The following is a 21,924-nucleotide window of genomic DNA, read 5'->3' as shown; positions in this document are numbered from 1 at the left end:
TTACAGTTTTTCTTTATCCACCAAACTTTTCCCCCAAATTACAAAAATGGGTAAAAAATCATCATTAAAGGGCAATAACTGCCATTACGAGTTGACCGACAGTTTCTACCATCTTGTCATATTGAAGATCTTGTCTTGCTTACATAATTTGCTTGTTAAAGTTTCTAGATATCCATTACAGTTTTCAAGGTAATAGGGAAAAATGCCAAAAATTGCTAAAAAATGTTTTTAAGGGGCAATACTTCTATAAGGAGTTGGCTGACGATTTGGGCCATGTTGACTTATTTGTAGATCCTGTCTTGATATTTTAATTATCCATCTTTCCATTGTCGTTTTCATGGTAATAGGCATAAATCCTAACTGTTGGTAAAATTTGTCATTTAAGAACAATGATTCCTATAAGAAATGGATTGACAATTTTGGCCATTTTGACTTATGTGTAGACCTTGTCTTGTTGGTCAGTTTTGGTATATACAGTTTTTCTCTATCTATCATATCTAGGAATAGTATACTGTCAATATATTATGTCCCAGATTATAGTTTTCAAGATTAAGGCAAACATAAAAAAAGGTAAATTCGTCATTTTAGGGCAATAAGTCCTAAAAGAAGTCGTCTGACAGTTTTTATGTCAATGGACAGTAGGTAGGTCATTCTAAACTGTTCTGCTCCTTGTCAGATTTTCTCCATCTATAGTCAGTCATGTAGGTTGGCAGATGGTATCATCAGACACATTTTGAAAACAAGACACCCACTCCAATGATGATTATGACCAAGTGTTGTTCCAATTGGACTAGTAGTTTCAGAGAAGATTTTTGTAAAAGTTAACAGACGAAAGACGCCAAGTGATGAGAATAGGTTACTTGACCCTTTGGTTCAAGTGAGCAAAAACATAGTACACAAGGCAAAGATAAGAGACCACACAGAAGCACTATTATTACATACACTATTATCTGCAAGCTCGGTCAGAGACCTATGTTCCAGATACTCTGCTTGTCTATGTGTTAGTCAATCCACTCTTTTATCTATCATAGGTGGTTATAACTCATTAAAATCATTGAATATGAATATAACGAATAAGCCTTTTCATATTCTCTTCAATGTATAAAGAACCATCTACTAATGACTTTTATGTTGTGCAAACTCTAACATGATTATTTATCTGTTGTCAATAACATGTTTCACAAGTCTCCTAGGCTGTAACAACATTTTACAATTTACACACATCATTTAGAAGCATGTATTCACGCCAAACAAATGATTTAACAAAAACTGTTAAGGCCTTCGTAAACATGTAGAATACAGGGCATTGCCCACTGATGCTCCATGAACTTTATATCTATTGAGAGAAAACGCTTTTATTTCAATGGTTCAAAATATTTATAATAAATGGGGAATGTGTCCATGGGACACAGATGATGCCCCTGCTTGCATTTAATATAATGTTTATAGGGACATTACTGAAGACGATAAAAGTGACGCTACCCAAGTTTGTACTTGATCTGATTTTTGTGGTAATAAGTATTCTGTATAAGTCTCATAACATTTGATTAAGGCTTACTTAAGTAAGAGAACAGAAACAAAAAATTCTGCAATTTTTCCATTTGTTAACAGGCATAACTCTAGTACGGTAAAAGTGACACCATCAAAATTCTAACTTGATCTGTATTATGTGGGGATAAGCATTGTGTATAAGTTTCATAACATTTGGTTGAGGCAAACGTAAGTTAGAGAACGGAAACACAAAATTCAGCAATTTTTAGGTATATAAAGGGGCATAACTCAAGAACGGTAAAAGTGACGCCACCCAATTTCGAACTTGATCTGTAGTATGTGGTAATAAGTATTCTGTACAAGTTTCATAACATTTGGTTGAGGCAAACTAAAGTTAGAGAACGGAAACCAACTTTGGGACGTACGTAAAAGGGTGAAATTAATGCCCCCTCCGCTACGACCGGGGCATAACAATAAGATGTGGTATGATTGTCAATGAGACAACTATCCACCAGAGTTGTAAGCAATTATAGGCCATTGTATGGCCTTCATCAATGAAAAATACCCATACCCTATAGTCTTTCATACCCATACCGTATATTTGTATGCTTGAAGCGATTGTTAATTTTTTTACCTGAAGATGTGTTACAATGCATAGTGGGATACCATCCTGAAAACGTCATTTAGGTAAGTGACCTTGACCTTTGACCAGTTCAAACCCAAAATCAATCAGCATCTTTTCACATATCTTTATCTGTATAAGTTTCATTCCAATCAATTATGGTAACTCAAATTACTATCCTGAAACCCCGCATTTATCCTTTTTTTTTCTATTCTAAGTATAAGTCACCTTAATTGACCTATTGACCCCAAAATCAATAGTCTTCTCTCCTTTCGAATATCTTCCATCTGGATAAGTTTTATTTCAATAAAGCAAGGGTAACTTAAGTTACCATTCTTTCTATTTTTAGTAACAGAAACCTAAATTCAATAGCCTTCTTCCCATTCCCTACATCTTTTATCACCATAAGTTACATGTTCAAATCAAGCTAAGGATACACAAGTTATCTTCCAGAAACCATTTGTTTTGGACAAAGGGACATCCTAATTTTTTTCAGGGAGCATAAAATCAAAGTGCACAAGTGCTTGTAAGGCAGTTTCTGTCTAATTCAATATTTTTGTGACTTCCAGCTTTCCATCCTTCTTTATAATTGGAATCGCAACTGCCAGAAGATGTTGATTATGCTCAGACTATTTACTTTTTAATTTTATAACTTTTCAGAATAAGCTATTGACAACTAGATTTTAAAATTAAAACATTTAATTAAATTTCGTAGAAAAAGAATTATAACAGATCCACATTACCTTTTATTTTTCTTGTCGCCCCCCTTTTTTAACAAGTGCAAGATTAGAAGCTAAATCCTAAATCACAAATTAATTATATGCCAATTTGATGAAAAAAATCCTGTTAAAAACAAAGAACTATTATATCTTAAATGAAAACTACAAAAAAAAATATCAGTAAAATACGAGAATTGAGTAAAAAAATATTTTCAAATTTTTGCCCTGTATATTATCTTTTCATTCAGATGACAGAATATTAGATGGCTATGTCTTACTTTAGTCATTGTCGATGCAGGTTCAGCAAAAAAATCAATTGATTTTAACTTCAACAACATTGCATCGTTGTATAAAAGTAAAAAGGTATCAAGTGTGGAATAAAAAACACAAGTCAAGGACAGAAGGACAACTGCAAGACATGACTAAACAGAAATCTGAAGTTTGAGCAACCACAAAAACAATGGCTGAACTCAAGGTTTTGAGAAGAGTAAGCGGTCCCTGCTCCATTAGGTACACCTATTATGTTGCTGATGACAAACAGAGAAATTTGGTGACAAATGCTTTTGGTAATTTTCGTAATTCTTGAAAAAACATGGAAGGTAGAATACGTGGCTACCACAAATGGACATATTTGTTGACATCTATGACACAGATACTTCATTACAGCAATCAAATCAAATGATCTTAATATAATGTATAATGTCTGCTCTTTAATCAACCATCACTCTGCCAATCTGAGCACTTGATTTTACAGTACTCTGTGTATTGTGTACCTAAATACCTATCCTAAAGGTACTTTTTAGAAATAAGTTCCAATGATCCAATCACCAGAATTAACACATCGCTGAACAAAAAACCCTTTGAAATATTTAAAACAGAAAAGTAATTGTCAATACTTCCTTTTGGGTATACTCTAGTTTCTATAAATGAATAAGAAAACCAGTTCTAAATATATCTTTTTTATTTTGAATTTTTTAAAGGTTTCATGTGACCTTGTTCTACATAATAAACAGATGTTTTGTGTATCAGCTACAAACAATAACTTAATATACAGAACATAAAATTATATGCCCTAGAAATAAAGCAAAAAATGTATTTACAAATTGAAAATGATTTGATAATACCAAATTAAAAATAAATGTGGATAGTGTCCACATGTGGACACAGATGATGCCCCCGCTTGCATATCATATAGTTATAAAGGGACATAACTGAAGAACGGTAAAAGTGACACTACCCAAATTTGAACTTGATCTGAGTTTTGTGGTAATAAGCATTGTGTGTAAGTCTCATAACATTTGGTTGAGGCTAACTTAAGTAGAGAACAGAAACTAAAAATTCAGCAATTTTTCTATTTGTAATGATGCATAACTCTAGAACGGTTGTGTATAAGTTTTACAACATTTGGATGAGACAAACTAAAAAATTCAGCAATTTTTATGTTTATAATGGGACATAACTCTAGAATGGTAAAAGTGTTGCCACCTAATTTCGTACTTAATCTGTATTATGTAGTAATTAGCATTGTGTATAAGTTTCATAACATTTGGTTGAGGCAAACTCAAGTTAGAGAACTGAAACAAAAAAAATGTACTTGATCTTTACTGAGTTTTGTTGGAATGAATATTGTGTATAGGTTTCACAATGTTTGGCTGGGGAAAACTTCAGTTACAGAATGGAAACTAAAAAATTTTGCAATCTTTCTATTTATAAAGGGGCATAACTCAATAATGGTTAAAGTGACACTACCCAAATTCAACTTGATCTGTGTTTTATCAGTGGTAGTCAAAATTAAACATTGCATTGTATAAAGCATTGATTGTAGTTGATTCAACTATAATCATGGTCAAAGGAAGATAACTCCAATTTTAAAAACATATTATATAAACTTGATATTTAGAAGAAAATAAAAATTTTGCAATTTTTCCTTTTATAAAGGGGCATAACTCTAGATTGGTTAAAGTGACACCACCAAAATTCAAACTTGATCTGTGTTTTGTGGTAATAAGCATTGTGTATAAGTTTCATAACATTTGGTTGAGGCAAACTTAAGTTAGAGAACGGAAACTAAAAATTATGCAATATTTCCTTTTATAAAGGGGCATAACTCTAGATCGGTTAAAGTGACGCCACCAAAATTCAAACTTGATCTGTGTTGTGTGGTAATAAGCATTGTGTATAAGTTTCATTACATTTGGTTGAGGCAAACTCAAGTTAGAGAACGGAAACCAATTTCGGGACGTACGTACGTACGTAAATACGTACAGACGGACAAGGGTAAAACTTAATGCCCCCTCCGGTACGGCGGGGGCATAAAAAAATTGAAGGAACTTTACATAACTCAATTTTTTCTGAATAGCACCTGCTTAAGTTATTTTAAATAAAAAACAGTATAGTATGTTCCCTTATGAAAAATACAAGTTTGACTTAAAAATTTGATACATATGGCTTATAGAGTAACTGGAATAAAAAGTCAAGTACCATTCCATAGATTATTTTTGTTTCTATAAATTAAACCTAGTTTTGTCCATCAAGAAATTTCACTGAACAAATATCATAAAAATTAGCACTCTAAAATTAGTAACTATTAACAGAAAATATACAAACTTCTCACTCAAAAGAATTCTCCTTCAGCTTGTTTTTTTAATACAAAATTTTTAAACAAATATCTTTACAAAAATATCAAAATAAACAAAGTAAACAAAATGAACAAGCTACCAATAGCCATGATGTTGTGCACAATGGAATGATTTGTTAAATGCGTATTGTTCAAGAGATCATGTAGTACAAGAAGAAAATGAAAATTATCAGAAGTTGCCACAAAATGAAATACAAAGTTTCTTAATGACAACAGACTCTGAATGATGCTGATAGCTCACATTGCCCTTTGGACTAGATGAACTAAACAAAAAAAGAAAATCTATAAAAAGAGGTTTTTTTCTCATTTAGTTTAATATCATCAAGTTTAAATCGGATCAAACTGTAAGAAAAAATATGTTTTCAAATAAAGTCGGAGATTAACAGAATATCCTACTTATAATTATGAGGAAAAAAATTGAATTTTGTATTTATTTTCCGTTTCTTTCCATAATTTTTGACTGAGCAATGACATTTCAATACCTACCAGTTCTTTATTTTAAGGAATTCTGCTGTTCACCTTATCATGAAAGCTGAACTATAAACATCTAATTAATAAAAAGAAACAACAGTTAATGAACTTTTTTGCAGCTTTTCTGCCTTGTCTAACACATATAAGTATTTTTTGGTCCACATTTTTCTGAGATCAGACGGAGAATGATTTGACATGATCTGACATATACTTTTTAAAAGTACTCAAATCCAATGAAACAGTTGGTTAAAGTTTAAGTATATTATTATGTTTTAAAACAAAGTTTTAAAAGGTGGGAGTTTAAAAATAAAATATATTACATATAAAAATCTAAGGTGGGTACAAATAAAATAGTCCATAAAATCAAATTGTTCATTTTCAATACATACATAAATTGCAAAGCTGATAAAAATCTCACAATAAAATTCTGTAAAATAACAACAAAAACATCTATATACATATTACAATTTTAGATGCACCAATTTGTTTAAATACATATAGTTGCTTTAATTTGTGTCATTTATTTCAAATCTCACATCTCCCATGATAACGCCTGAATGCATCAATTTCCAAATAAATGCTGAATAATATCTTGTTGCAAAAGAATCTTACTGAGTTCATCACAAGCTAGATTAGGGGGAAACATTAAGAAAAATGTAATTTTTTGGTAAAAAAATGCCTCCCTTTACATGAAAATCAAGTGATTTTGACCGAAGTAAAACTTCTTTATAAGTAAATGTCAATGACAGGAAAAGAGGAGTATGAAGATTTATTTGTAAATATATACTGGCCTAAATTTAAGTGAGCAAAAGATAATACCTATAAGTTTGATGGTTTACTGGACTGAGTATATAAAAATTATTAGAACTTTGTTTAATACAGTCTTGATTATTTAACTATACTATATACTACAGAAAAAAGCCAGGTGAAATTTATTTACTTTTTGATTTATAAAAAATAAGACAGAAATTACAGGTTCAAATGACAAGTTTAGAGACAAGCTGCAATATTTTCAATGAAAAGTATGAAAGTATATACAAATTGTTCAATAAAACACTGTTGATGGCACTTTTCTGTGCTTAAATGAAATGAAAGTTTATACATATGAAGATGAAAAATGGCAGTCAACAATAAAAAAAAATATATATCTTAACAAAAAGTAAAAATCTTAATAAACAGTAAAATACAAAAAAAAACTTCTTTAACGCAAATTTGTTCAAAGTTCATAAAAGATGCACAAAATGCAAAGTCATATATTTCAAGTCTATTGTTCTATATGTAACCTAACTATCTTAACGGAGAGTACGTTTTTTTCAAAAGAAAAAAATATTATGAGTGTCATGGTCAACTTATACATATATAAGTTATCATTACTTTACCAGACAATATTCATATGCTAATGAAATACAAAATAAATGCATATATAAATTTTATACTCTTTCTCACAACGGAGAAAGAAAGACAGAAAATGAAATAAAAACAATAAAATGACTCATAATGTTATAAAAAGACAGGTGGTTGTGTAAGTGTCGTCCGTACATTTTGGTCCGGACTGGAGATACCCTCCGACCAATCAGAATGCGCTGAATGAGGCGATGAACTAGACCACTGTCCTGGTGAATCTGGTGATGGGGTGAGATAATGATCTGGTAGCACTGGTTGATGAATTATCTGTGGCGGTGAGCCCATACTGTGTGTTGATGGAGGAGTAGGGAATTGTTCTAAGTACATTGGTTGTTGAGGGGTTGAAAGTTTTTGCATCCCTCTGCCAAATGTTGTAAATGGCATGGGTTCACTATGATTTTTATTCTGAAATGAACACGTTAGATCAGTCTGTTTGTTTGGTGGACTTCCATTTGCACGTTCTTGTCGCGCACGTTGCTGCATTGCCTGAATATGAGTAGGTGACGTTGGCAAGTTTTTTGGTGGTTTTGATGGTGATATTTTGCCAAGGGGACTAGGATTGGATGGGATGTTTTGTGGTGGTGTTGGAATATTTGATGGCTGAGAATGTTGTGGATTCATTTGTGAATTTTGATGTCCTTGATGCCACAGGGCATACTCTTGCTCCATCAGAGTCTTATCATAACAATTCCGAAGGTCTCTATAATTATTATCATTATGATTCTGAACGTCTAGCACTTGATTCATTGCACAGTTTTTCTGCAGTTCTTCAATTGACTGCTGTAAAGTCTGTTGCTGTAAGAAGTTTTGTCCATTACCATACATACTGTCATATGGTGGAGGTGTACGCTCATAATCCAAAGGAGACGCAATTGAATTTCCCGGTGAGACAGTTCCAATAGATCCCTCACTGATTTGAGAATGTCCATTTCCTTTAGAAGATTTCTTCTTGGATTTAGTTCTTTTTTGGTGTACACCATTGATTAACACTCCGTTGTGTGTAAGTGGAGTACCAAGTCCATTGTTGTGCTTAGATTTCTTTTGTTTCATTTTTGAAGGTTTTTGCTGCATAAAGTGCAGGCCATTTGGCGACGTAGGTAATGACATGGGACTACTAATGCAGTACTCATCTAATAATTGTAAGATATCACCATGCATCCTCTCGCTTGCTATATCACGTGGTAACCTGTCCATATGGTCAGTAATATCACGATTTGCATAATGTTCAAGTAAAATTTTAGCAGATTCATATGCGCCTTCTCGTGCTGCCAAAAATAAAGGTGTCTCATCCTGAAATTAAATAATAATTGTTAGTTTTGTTTTATCAATACAAGACTTTATTAAAGATTTCAAAGGCATGAAGTAATTAACAGTTACTTTATGAATTACCCAACATAATGTTTTTTTTTTAACTTATGTTCTATAAATGTAGTGATTATACTTGCATACACAAAATTACATTGAATATTTTCTTAAATGCGTATTTTTTTTTTACTGAGATTTGAACACTTGTGTACACAGTAACTCCTGTTATATTGTATTGTATTACTTGCTTAATTGCTATACCACTAAAATTTCACTCCTTTTAGTTCTAATATCACATGCATTCAAAAGTTATCCCTCTTTTACTGGTGGTGATTTTCTTTCATTTTGTAATACTTTGCTCGTGTAAAGTGTAATTCTTTGTAGCAATTCTGTACTAGAAATACTGATGGTGTATTTAAGCTATTGCACTCCTTTTTAGTATTATTTTTTGCTTAAAGTAATTGTGATTGCATTGTGAACCACTTGTGTAAAAGTAAGTTAATATGTACCTTGTGGTCTTGTGCATCCCTGTTAGCTCCATGCTGTAACAACACTTGGGCTGCAGTGTAGTTGTTGACAGCAGACGCCCAATGTAAAGCTGTTTTACCTGTATATAAAACATTTTTGTGTAATGTTAGGTTATACATTCCAAGGTTTCTTGCTTAATTTACATTATTATTTTGTATTTAAAAAAAGTTTTACATCTACATTTTTAGAATATTTTCTACTGCGTCAACAAATTGGTATTTCATACAAATAAATGTACTTCAATTGTTAAATCTAGCTTTTCATAATCCTTTTATGTTTTTTTTTTATTTTTCCACTTTTAATTTAGCAGCTTTTAAATCAGATTTAATAGATTTAATAAACAATGTATCTGGATCAAATCTTTTTATGAGCTTTAAAGTTTAGACAAATTATATGATGCATTTGTAAGTGTAAGTTTAAGTGTATGAGTTACCTCAAATGTTTACAAAACCTAAGATAACTAACGTAACATAGTATTTTCTATTCTTTTTTTTCTCCATTGTCAAACTCCCCCATACAATCTTGACCTGAGAGTTCAGTGTTTTTTCTTTTAGATAATTTTGGTTAATAAATTGCTTAGTTTTACTTTTCTCTGGCAATGAATCTGGTGATAATTTAAAAATATTGCATTTAGTAAAGTTTTGTATTCCTTACACATTTTTCGTTTTAATGATTTTAAATTAAAATTACATTAAAACATAAATTTTGTTTTATGGAAAATTATTTTCTTTCTCCATAAGTGTTCTGTTCATTATCATTAGTATTATTTTATTATTTTTACCGTATTCATCAGCAGAATTTATATCAGCATCAGCACCGATTAAATCTTCCACCATCCCTTCTACAGCTAAACGAGCTGCCATTATAAGGGGCGTGGCACCATCCTCCATTCTTGCATTCAAATTAGTGCTTCTGTTTCTTAATAAAATCTGTCAATATTGAAAAATGTTATGATTAAATTTAATCATCGTACATGTATAATGTCTCTAACATAATATAGCTGTAACAATTTGTTCAATCCTGACAACCCACTTATATCAACTTTTCATATTCACATGTAAACATACACCAATTTCAAGTTTCTTTTAATGAATGAATTACACGTAAATTATATCATTAAACAATCAGCTAAGACTGAGATGTAATAACATAAGCATGGTGAGATTGGAAATGTACGGGACAATGTATGAATGTGAAAGTCACCTATAGACATCTTTTTTCTTCAGTGAATAACAAATTTCATGGTAAAAGTTCATGTTAAAATGTTTAACAGTTGTATATATCAATATTTGTCATAGGACACCTGTTAATAACTGAAGACTGCATAGAGACCTCTAGTTGTGTACTTTATTTTCTTGTGTTGTTACGATGGTGTCTTGATCATCTTTCCTCCACATTTCCTACATATGTATGGATTATTCCATATTAAAACATTGAAATGTATAAGTAATTGGTAAAACAGATTCATGTACAATTTTGACAAAATAGTTTTCATAAAATTTTCAGGTACAAAATCAATTCTCACCTGGAAAACACCTTGTGCATCAGCAGCAATTGCAGAATGTAGAGGTGTTCTACCTTGAATATCTGGTTGGTTAGGATCAGCTCCAGCATCTAACAAAATTTTGGCAGCATCAGATCTGGCATACCTAGATGACAAATGTAAAGCTGTTTCTCCAGTCCTGTCTGTAGCTAGGTCCACTGAAGCACCTTGTGTCAATAATGCTTGTATGTAATCCACACAATTTTCTGAATCTCTACTGTCCGAAGAACCTGATCCACCAGATCCACTGGATTCGTTATCTCCAACATCATATCCTCCTCCACGGAAAGCTGCCAACATGAGGGGTGTGAAGCCGTCGGGGCCGCGTACATCTATATCTCTAACTCTTGTGTGATCACAGTCGTCAGGCGGAGTCAAAGCAAGCATTGAATCATTTGAAATGTTTGCTGCTGTTAGATGCTGCTGTGTCCATTGTCGCTGGTCTTTATCCCCATCTAAATTCTGTTCTAAAACTTCACAATCTTTCTCCATCTGAAATATTGTGTATTTAGTTACAGAGCAAAATAAACATAGAAAATTTCAAGAATTTAATTCTCAGCAGAAAACTATGATATGAATCAGATAGCTGAAAAAATATAAAAATGAAATTGTTTTCAACTCTTACTTGGAGAATAACAAACAAAATATAGTTAAGATTGATAGATTGTTGTTTAAATCAAGCTCTGAGTACCTTAAATTAATAAACACCTGAAAAATGAGTACAATTGTAATCCTATCAGCAGATCAGAGATTATCTTAATACAATCTATGTTTCTATACTTATTTAAAGTGAATTTAGTTGATATTATATAATATTTTACCTTGATTCGTTTGGCCTTAGATTCATCCTCATCATCATTCCATGGTGGAGTTGTCGCACCAGTCAAACCATCAAATTGTGGCATCTGATTACCTTTCCTACAAATAAATGAATACTGGTATAGAATGCTGTATCAAATTTACTCTTTTTTCTTTCATTTATTCAAACAAGTTTGACTTGAAATGTAAAAATTTACATATAAAATGGTTAAAATGTTCATGCTATAAGAGGATGAAAAATAACTAAATGTGCTGTGCCTTGCCTGCTGAAAAATATCAAATCTAAAAATTCTTACTTTTCTTCACCATCTGGGACTCGTCTCTTTGATGCTCTTGGTCCAGGAGCCTTAGAACTATTATTGCTGGAGAAAAATCCTTCAGGAAACCAGGTAATGCCTCGTGCCACCTTCTTTCTTGACAAAACAACAATAACAAGTATGGCCAACACCAGAATGCCACCACATGCAACCACAATGTACATTGTTTGGTATGATGTAGCTTCATCTTGACCAGGACCATCTACATCTTCTGAAATAGTAAACAACCAATAACAATACTAAGGATCAAATGTTGTTACACGTCACTGAAAAATCTGTTGTAGAAATATATTTACTACCGCAGAATTAATGTTTATCATAAAATAAGGAGATATGGTGCGATTGCAAATGATGCAACTATCCACAAGAGACCAAGGAACAAAGATGTTAACAACCACAAGCCACTGTACAGCCTTCAACAATGATCAAAACCATGTATAGTAAAGCTCTTTAAAATGTTTTAATGTTTGTCAACATGACAATCTACCATAACTTTATCAATATTAAATTAAACATGACTGTGTAACTATACAAACTGTTTATCATAACTTTTTAGACTTACCACTTGAAACTCTACTGATGGTTGGACCACCATGTGACCAGGATTGGTTCTTCTGAGCTGCTATAATCTGTACTGCTGATTCAATCTTAGTTAAGCACTTCATGGAAGGATCTGTTCTACACTGGCTACTGTCCAATTCAAGATGTACTTCAATTCTGTTAAACAAAAAACAATGATTATGCTTCTTGAAAGGAATACAATATACCTCTTTACCATTCAATCATTTTATGGAAGTTAGCCTTATCTCTCTTTTATTTTTGTTTAAATTAAAATATTTTTCTTGGATACTTTCTTCAGGCCTCATTTAGATGGTGCTTCCCATTTTGAACTTTCAAACTATTACTGGTATAGGTAATTATTCTATAAATTCAGAAAATAATGTGTGAATCTCTGATGACTATCCAGGATGTTAGGAATTATGTTATTTATATCATAAAGTGATAGGACATTACCAACAAGAGGCTGTCAGAGTGACAGCAAATCGGATTTTCCTGCAGAGGTCGAACCCTGAACAGTTGAGCAAGTATGGACACAACATTTAAGCAAAAAACAGCTCTGAATTTGGATTGTGATTGAATATTTGACACAGCATAGGTTTGTGACACAAAATGAATGTGGTCAAAGAACTGAAAAATTTGAAAAATCGGACATTTACCTATTATGGTCCAATATCCAAAATCTAAGTACATTGTTAGAATCAGCATATCAAAGAACCCCAAGAATTCAATTTTTAATGAAATCAAACAAAAGTTTAATTTAGGACCCTTTGGACCTCAATGTGGTATTATCTAATTAATAATGAAAATAAATACAGGTTTAGATTCAGCATTTCAAAGAACCCTATATATATTCAATTCATGTTGAAATCAAACACAGTATAATTTTGGACCCCGATTTGGACCAACTTGAAGACTGGGCCCAAAATCGGAAATCTAAATATGTGTTTATTAATAGACAAACTAAGCTTAGTTTTTAAAGGAGTCTGCTTCATCAAAAAAAATATATAGCATTCAGAAAATAAGTTTATACAGAATAACAAAACAAACCCTACACAAAATTCATCAAACAATTTACCAACGAAAAGAAGAAAAAAAATCCAAAATGTCATTTGTCATTAATACATTAACTATTAATAAACTGCTTCGCTGAGTGCAGCTGGATACGCCACAAAGAGGTCCAACCCTGACCAGCTGGGGCAAAAATGGACACAATATTCAAGCTTGATACAGGTCTGAATTTGGATTGTAATTAAATATTTGACATATTATAGGTTTCTGAATAAATGTAGTCAAAGAACTTAAAATTGGTTATATGAATTGAATTTATATTCAATTAAAGATTTCTTGCTGTTGTGCAATACACTGTGCTGTTGCGCAATACTTAGTAAATCTGTTGTCAGACTATAAACAAATAAAGTTCAATTAATTCTCAATGTCATATTAGAAATTTATGAAAATGTAAAGGGAGCTTACATCAATAGATATAAAAAATTCATCAAACTTACGTGAGAATTGCTGACAGCATTTTTGAGTTATTGTCCGAAAACTGGAAAATCCCCCCTTTTTTAATGAATAAAACCCCATAACTCAGAAATGTAAAATGTAAAATTTACAAAATTCTAAACGGAGCTCATGTCAATAGATATAAACAATTCACCAAATTTTCATAAGAACTGCTGAAAGCATTTTTGATTTTTTGTCGGAAAACTGGAAAATCCCCCTTTTTTTATGAATAAAACCCTGTAACTTGGAAACGTAAAATCTAAAATATATAGAAATCAAAAGGGAGCTCATGTCAATAGATATAAACAATTCACCACAATTTCTTGCAAGTTGGTGAAAGCATTCTTGAGTTATTGTCCAGTAAACTGCTTCGCTGAGCGCAGCTGGATACGCCCGCAGAGGTCCAACCCTGAACAGTTGGGGCAAAAATGGACACAATATTCAAGCTTGATACAGGTCTGAATTTGGATTGTAATTAAATATTTTACATATTATAGGTTTCTAAATAAATGTAGTCAAAGAACTTGAAATTGGTTATATGAATTGAATTTATATTCAATTAAAGATTTCTTGCTGTTGTGCAATACACTATGCTGTTGCACAATACTTAGTAAATCTAGTGTCAGACTATAAACAAATAAAATTTATAAAATTTTAAAGGGAGCTTAAAATCAATAGATATAAACAATTCACCAAAGTTTCATAAGAATTGCTGATAGCATTTTTGAGTTATTGTCTGAAAACTGGAAAATCACCCCTTTTTTAATGAATAAAACCCCATAACTCGGAAATGTTAAATCTAAAATTTATAAAATTCTAAAGGGAGCTTACATCAATAGATGTCAACAATTCATCAAAGTTTCATGAGAACTGCTGAAAGCATTTTGAGTTATTGTCTGAAAACTGGAAAATCCCCCCTTTTTTTTATGAATAAAACCCCATTACTTGGAAACGTAATATCTAAAATTTATAAAAATCAAAAGGGAGCTCATGTCAATAGATATAAACAATTAACCAAAATTTCTTGCAAGTTGGTGAAAGCATTCTTGAGTTATTGTCCAAAAACTGGAAAATCACCCTTTTTTTAATGAATAAAACCCCATAACTCAAAAAACGTAAAATCTAAAATTTATAAAAAACAAAAGGGAGCTCACGTCAATAGATATAAACAACTCACCAAAGTTTTATGCAAATTGGTTAAAGCGTTTTTGAGTTAATGTCCGACATGTTGACAACGGACGGACAGAGGTATACCATAATAGTCCCGTAAACGGGCGTATAAAAACTGGAAAATTCCCCTTTTTTTAATGAATAAAACCCCATAACTTGGAAACGTAAAATCTAAAATTTATAAAAAACGAAAGGGAGCTCACGTCAATAGATATTAACAATTCACCAAAGTATAATGCAAATTGGTTAAAGTGTTTTTGAGTTAATGTCTGACATGTTGACGAAGGACGGACAGAGGTATACCATAATACGTCCTGTCCCGTAAACGGGCGTTTAAAAATTTATCTGTATTTATCTTCAAAATGTCTAATAATGAACAGTAAATTTCAAACTTTATTTATACTGTCCTACAGATCTTATCATCATCAACACTTAGGTAACAGAAAATTTTCAAATAAATCTGTCACTCCAATTATAATTGTGTGATAAGATATTTACCAGATGCTTTGTTATCTGATAACAGATGAAAATTATTTAAAAACACTTAGTGTAATCAAACTTTATATATATAATTAATAGTTCCCAAATTGTTTTCTTTCATTTGTCACAAACTAATATAGATCTGCAACTTATCTATCAATGTCAACAATTTTATCTACACAATGTAATGTAATGAAATATATCCTTTAATAAAAATAGATTATTATCTAATGAAAATGATATTTGCAAATCACAATTTCTGTTCAAAGGGAAATAATGCAATCATATAATAAGTATAACTTTTGGCTACTAAAAGGTCGACAACTCAACAACGAGAAAAGCTAAAATCGTGAAAATTGAACTTGACCTTCATTTAGTCACTGGAAACTACATATCTAAATTTGAAAAAATTTAGTCAGTGTTTGCATGTTAATGAACAGACACTGTTTGGCAGCCGCCCACCCGGCCTACATCCCCAAATCAATAACCGATTTTTCCTTCGAAAATACGGTTAACAATACTAATATAAATTCAGTGAACATTCTGCCACACTTTAAGCATAGATTAAAACATTGCAATAATTTCTGAAAGGTTGACTGTTAGTCCTCTAGAAAACCAATCTATCAGTTTGTCACGGCTTCAGCACATATATGACTTATTAGACACACTTTGATAGATGTTTTTAGTTATTGATAAGACAAAAGCGAAACATATTTTCCCCACATACTCTCCTTCATTCCAGATTAAATTTATTGTACAATCTTCTCCTTTTCATAATGTGCACAAGGAGAGCACATGCATTTAGATACAAAATTTCCTTAAAATTCAGTATTTATGTCCTAATTGTTTGGTTTTTTTTACAAAATTGATGTTTGTAAGTATTTTCAAACTTTTCTTTAATTAACTATTTTCACAATATTGAAATTATGTCTGTTCTTACAAGAGTTTTAATGTGGAAATATAAAACAATATTTACCCTTCAATTTTAACACTCTCTCTTTTGATCCTGTTGATAATGGACCTTTTCTCTCTATGGAGCCCATTAGAAGACCAAGGTTTAATAATAAAATTTCCATTAGCATCCTTCTTTATCTTGATCACAACATTCAATAACAGTCCCATGTTACGTAGAAATTCATTTGCATTAATCAGGAAATCGTCTTTGGTAGTTTTATATATGAATATAACCATTGTGCCTTTTAAGCTGTTCATGGGAGTAGGATTGTTACAATCATTGCCGTCCCAGTTACATGGAGCATTATTACATCCCTGATCACAGTGACCATTGCCATAATTCACCTCACAGTAGGACTTAAAGTTTGGGTTACATGTTGGATTACCCATGCAATCCTTGCCATCAAATAAACAGTCCTCCATGTTACAGGCTTCGTCACATTTACCATCCTGGAACACTTCTGAGCAGTAGACACCATTTACTGGGGCCAGACAGTCCTTCCAGAGATCTTTAACGCCAAGGGAACAGTCTCCTCCATCATACTGACAAGCCATGTAGTTGCAATTAGACTGAAATTGGATTGTTAAGGTTAAGTATTAAAAAATAAATGGAGAATGTGTCCATTAGACACACATGATGCCCCCGCTTGCATATAACGTTATAAAGGGGCATAACTCAAGAACGGTAAAAGTGACACCACCCACTTGATCTGTATTTTGTGGTAATAAGCATTGTGTATAAGTTTCATAACATTTGGTTGAGGCAAACTAAAGTTAGAGAACAGAAACACTTAATGCCCCCTACAGTGATGGCGGGGTCATAAAAGTCATGGGGAATAATCATCATGATTGTTAACATTTGTATTAATGACATTATTTGGTGTGCAGGCATGTTCAAAACACAGTATGTGTAATTGCTATCAATATTGAAACATCTATGTCTTAATTTTATTTTTTATTTACCAAATTTTACTTAAATTACTATTCCACACAGATTTTAAACATATCTGATGAAAAAGACAAAAAACCTGTTTTTATTAGACCCCAAACATTATCCTTTATTCTTTGGGACAACTATCTTAAAAATTCTTTTTTCATGATGGATTAGATTTCAGTACTAAGTATCACCTAAATATACAAATTATTATTATACAAGATTTGTCACACGAAATGTTCTACCACTAATTCATTTGTTTCAAACTTATTTCACAACAAATATGTCTATGTCGGTATTTAGTCTTCCTACATTCTATTTGAAGACCTGTAAACTAAAATAAACTTACATCACATTTGCCATCGCCTGCTACAGAGGAGCATCCTCCATCATTACAGTAAACCTGTTTGGGATCAATCACAGGTGGGCTGACTGTGGCTTTTCCTAATCCAGGGTTAGCATTCAGGTCATGTACTTCACAATTGACACCAGTAGAATATCTTGGACACCAGCATTCATAGGAACCTGAAAAAATAATTCAAGAACATGGTTGATAACTCTTCCATTCATCAAAGTAAGACATGAGTTAAGCTTTGATTTTATTTGAACATAGAAATTTGCATTTAAAAATATTAAAATAATGAAGTTACATACATAATGGGAATTCATAAAATGTTTAAGCCATCTGAAATAAGTGACATGCTATTTTTATTTGACATCAACAGTTTAAACTATCATCCATTAGGTACTTGACTCTATATTAAAGTTTAATAAAATTGACAATTTTAAAACAAAGTGGGAATATTTCTGTATCTTAAAAAAATAAAAAGTGTCATTTTAAAGCTCTAGATATTATAATTACAAGGTAAAAAATTCACCTTTGCATATGTGACAATAATATAACATTAAACTTCTTAAAATTACTCTTTAAAATTATTTGAAAACCCCCTGTGTGACACAATAAATAACATAACAATTATTTTGATAGCAACTGTTGTTATAAAGTTACTACTTAACACAAGCAACAGATATAAAGTTACTAGTTAACACAAGCAACAGATATAAAGTTACTACTTAACACAAGCAACAGATATACTTTTCCTACCCTTTCAACATTTCGCATACTGACAAAATATACTGTGAACCTTAAGTTTCGTTATATTGTGATTTTGATATCATATTGACCAATTTCTTTGTATCTCTACCTTCTTTTCACTTTATCTATGCATTCTGAACCTTATATAACTTAGTTTACCCCCACCCCCTCCCCCCAAAAAAACGAAGAATTGAAGATGGGTCAACATAGGCTCCTTTGGACATGAGTTATAAATACCCAGCCCCCATAAATGACAAAGATAGTATATGATAATTACCTGGTTTATCTATACAGGATCCTCCATATCTACAAGGATTTGACTCACACTCTTTAACAACATCATACTGACAGAATTCACCTTCTGTACCAGGCAAACATATACAATGAAAACCAGAGCCATAATTTTCACATCTGGCATTGTTGTAACAACTGTTTGGCGTACAGAAATCTGAGATAATTCCACAGTTTGGTCCACTAAAACCTGACTTACAAGTACAAACATGAGAATGTTTCCCATTGGAACAGGTTCCTCCATTCAAACATGGATTGGTTTGACAATAATTGACAGCAGTACTACAATTCTCTCCAATCCATCCTGGGTTACATTCACATTTATATGTATTTTCCAGCTGAACACAGGCTCTTGTACCTCCTGGATTACATGGTTTATAGATGACACATTCATTTATGTCTCCCTCACACTGATCTCCAACAAAGCCAGGTTTACACTGACATTCAAACCCTCCGACTTTGTCAATACAAGTACCACCATGGTGACATGCTCCACTGTAGCAATCTTGTTGGTTCACTTCACAGAAATATCCATTGGTTCCAGGTGGACACAAGCATGCAAATGTATTGACCAGGTCAATGCATGTTCCGCCATTGTTACACGATTGGTTCTGACAATCGTCCACATTGATATCACAGTTCGTTCCTTGAAATCCTAACTTACAAGTACACTGGTAATATCCTTCAAAATCATGACAAGTGGCCTCATTCTGGCATGGTGCTGATGCACACTCATTGATAACAATTTCACAGTAACTGCCTTCATATCCTGCTTTGCAATCACAAACATGGTGATCAGCTGTGTTACGACAATTTCCACCATATTTACATAACTGACCGACAGAAATACCCTGATTTTGTGCTGCAGCTTCACACGTCATTCTACTGATGTCACAGGTTTTACCAGTATAACCAAGTGCACAAGTACACTCAAAAACGTTAGCATTCTGCATACAAGTTCCCCGATTCTTACATGGATTAGTTTCACACCAGTCGAAAAATTCCTGAAATGTTAATAATTCATGAATGTATACATCAACTGCACTTTGTACCCTTTCTAAATATTTTTGTGAGATGAATATTAAAAAATTCAGCAAAATAAAAAATTCTTAAAATAATGAAAATAGGAAAAAGACAACATGACATGAAGTAATCTGATGTCTATTTATTGAATAATTAAAGTACAAAATTACACATTTTAATTGGTGTGTTTAATGTTGAATAAACTCTTTTAAAATTATTGTTCACAGACTTTTTGAGTTCCATTGTTTTAAAAGTAAATATATCGTAAGGGCTGTATTAATATGGTTTCCTCTAAAAAGGGGTAGTAATCCTGGCATTTCAAATGCATTTTCATTCTTAACATCAAGAATCACACAACCTTTTGAAATTTAAGGATTAAATGGCATAATCCTAAAATAATATATGAATTTTAGTTTATTTCATACATACATGCTTGCAGTCAGATAAACCACTTATAATAACCTTATTTGTATCACAGCCCTTAACCTTGATAAAATTAAGAGATATTTTCTTTTTCTTCCATCATTAATTGTCAATATAAATTGATATTTTCCTATTCTAGAATATGTATTACCTCACAGCGAGGTCCTGTGAAGCCATAAGGACAAACACATTCCCATGACGACTGTTTGTTTGAACAAGTAGCTCCATTCATGCATGGATTACTATCACAAGGATGTATCTTCGTCTGACAGTTAGTTCCTGTGTAACCATTTGGACAGACACACTTATAGTAGTTCTCTTTATCTATACATGTACCTCCATTTAAACAGGATCTAGAAACAATAAAAGATGTAAATAACTCAGTTATGTTCAAAATATGCCTTTATTAATCTACTGCTGGAAGTGTTTATTCATACATTAATTTACATTGTAAAATAAGCTCAGTAACTACCTTGATTAATAAATAGTGGTTGATTCAGCTTCAAGTGGCAAATCTTTCATGCATATTCAAGGCAATACTGCAAAGAAACTTACTTTTGCATATACTTTTACTTGAGCTAAGCCCTTTTAGCTGATTTTGTGGCGATTTACTTATGTGATTGTTCAAATGTGTTGATATATTCATATTAGAGAAGAGTCAAGTCTGGCATATGCAAAGATTTATATTCATATTATTTTTCTATTTGTGAAAGTTATGTAAATAAATTGATCATAATACTTGTTCGTTTATAAAATATATAAAAACTGATTCAATAAAAGATCAATCCAAAAGTATTTGATAAAACTATTTTGTAAGTCATTAGTCCACTTTCTGTGTTTGCCCTCATGCACTGTCTTCACTCCTCAATAAAACTTAATGCTATGAATTTGAAGTACAGTGAATATTGCATTTAAACTTTACAGAAATAAACTTACGAGAGTGTACAATCATTGTCATCATTCTGACAATCCTTCCCACTGTAACCAGGACGACAGGTGCAGGTATATGAATTCACATAGTCTGTACACACAGCTCCATTCCTGCATGGGTTAGATGCACATTCATTGATGTCATTCTGACAATGTTTGCCACCGAAGCCTCCAACACAAACACATGTGTAATCGTTAATGCCGTCAAAACAAGTCCCTCCATTTTGACAAGGGTTAGGATCACAGTCATCATGGTTGACTTCACAGTATTTTCCTTCATAGCCAGGCAGGCAGGAACAGTTGAAGGAACCATAGGTGTTATGGCATGTCCCACCGTTGTGGCAAATTTTGGGCTGTGTACATTCATTATGATCAACATCACAATGTCGTCCTTAAATAATACATATAATAATTAGTATATCAGCTATTCCTGTATTAAATGCAGTCTAATCCTATATTATTAATACAAACATCTCATACAGATTTAAGTATGGACGAGATATGGTTCTAAAATAACCTTTGTTTTGTATGATCATCATCAACTGTTTGGAAAGTTAAATACAAAAAAAAAATTACAAGCATTAAAATTAAAATGACCTTCAAAGAGCAACAATAACTGACTAAGGTCAACTTTTACTGACGCAGTTGTAACCTTAACTCATACTATCAGTATCACTCAAGAGTTTATAGAACAAGTTTATA

The 21,924-nt window shown here is 32.1% G+C and overlaps 1 protein-coding gene across 4 annotated transcripts in view; it reads right to left on the bottom strand.

The window, feature by feature from the left end:
* Positions 1–7,260: 7,260 nt before the first annotated feature.
* LOC127728228 (neurogenic locus notch homolog protein 2-like) overlaps positions 7,261–21,924 on the bottom strand; it is an 80,102-nt gene continuing 65,438 nt past the window's right edge. For all 4 annotated transcript variants that reach the window (XM_052235454.1, XM_052235453.1, XM_052235455.1 and 1 more), the window contains 12 exons: positions 21,229–21,613; positions 20,444–20,645; positions 18,833–19,850; positions 17,809–17,984; positions 16,548–17,095; positions 12,420–12,574; positions 11,837–12,068; positions 11,543–11,639; positions 10,704–11,213; positions 9,960–10,107; positions 9,160–9,257; positions 7,261–8,635 (listed from right to left, as the gene is read on the bottom strand). In XM_052235454.1, the coding sequence (XP_052091414.1) occupies positions 7,442–8,635; positions 9,160–9,257; positions 9,960–10,107; positions 10,704–11,213; positions 11,543–11,639; positions 11,837–12,068; positions 12,420–12,574; positions 16,548–17,095; positions 17,809–17,984; positions 18,833–19,850; positions 20,444–20,645; positions 21,229–21,613 (4,763 nt within the window). In that variant the 3' untranslated portion in view covers positions 7,261–7,441. The remainder of the gene's footprint in view (positions 8,636–9,159; positions 9,258–9,959; positions 10,108–10,703; positions 11,214–11,542; positions 11,640–11,836; positions 12,069–12,419; positions 12,575–16,547; positions 17,096–17,808; positions 17,985–18,832; positions 19,851–20,443; positions 20,646–21,228; positions 21,614–21,924) is intronic.

This window comes from Mytilus californianus, unplaced genomic scaffold, assembly GCF_021869535.1.
Source record: "Mytilus californianus isolate M0D057914Y unplaced genomic scaffold, xbMytCali1.0.p SCAF_2, whole genome shotgun sequence".
Lineage (NCBI taxonomy): Eukaryota > Metazoa > Mollusca > Bivalvia > Mytilida > Mytilidae > Mytilus > Mytilus californianus.
The sequence above is the reverse complement of the archived record's forward strand: the minus strand, read 5'-3'. Positions and strand labels throughout refer to the sequence as shown.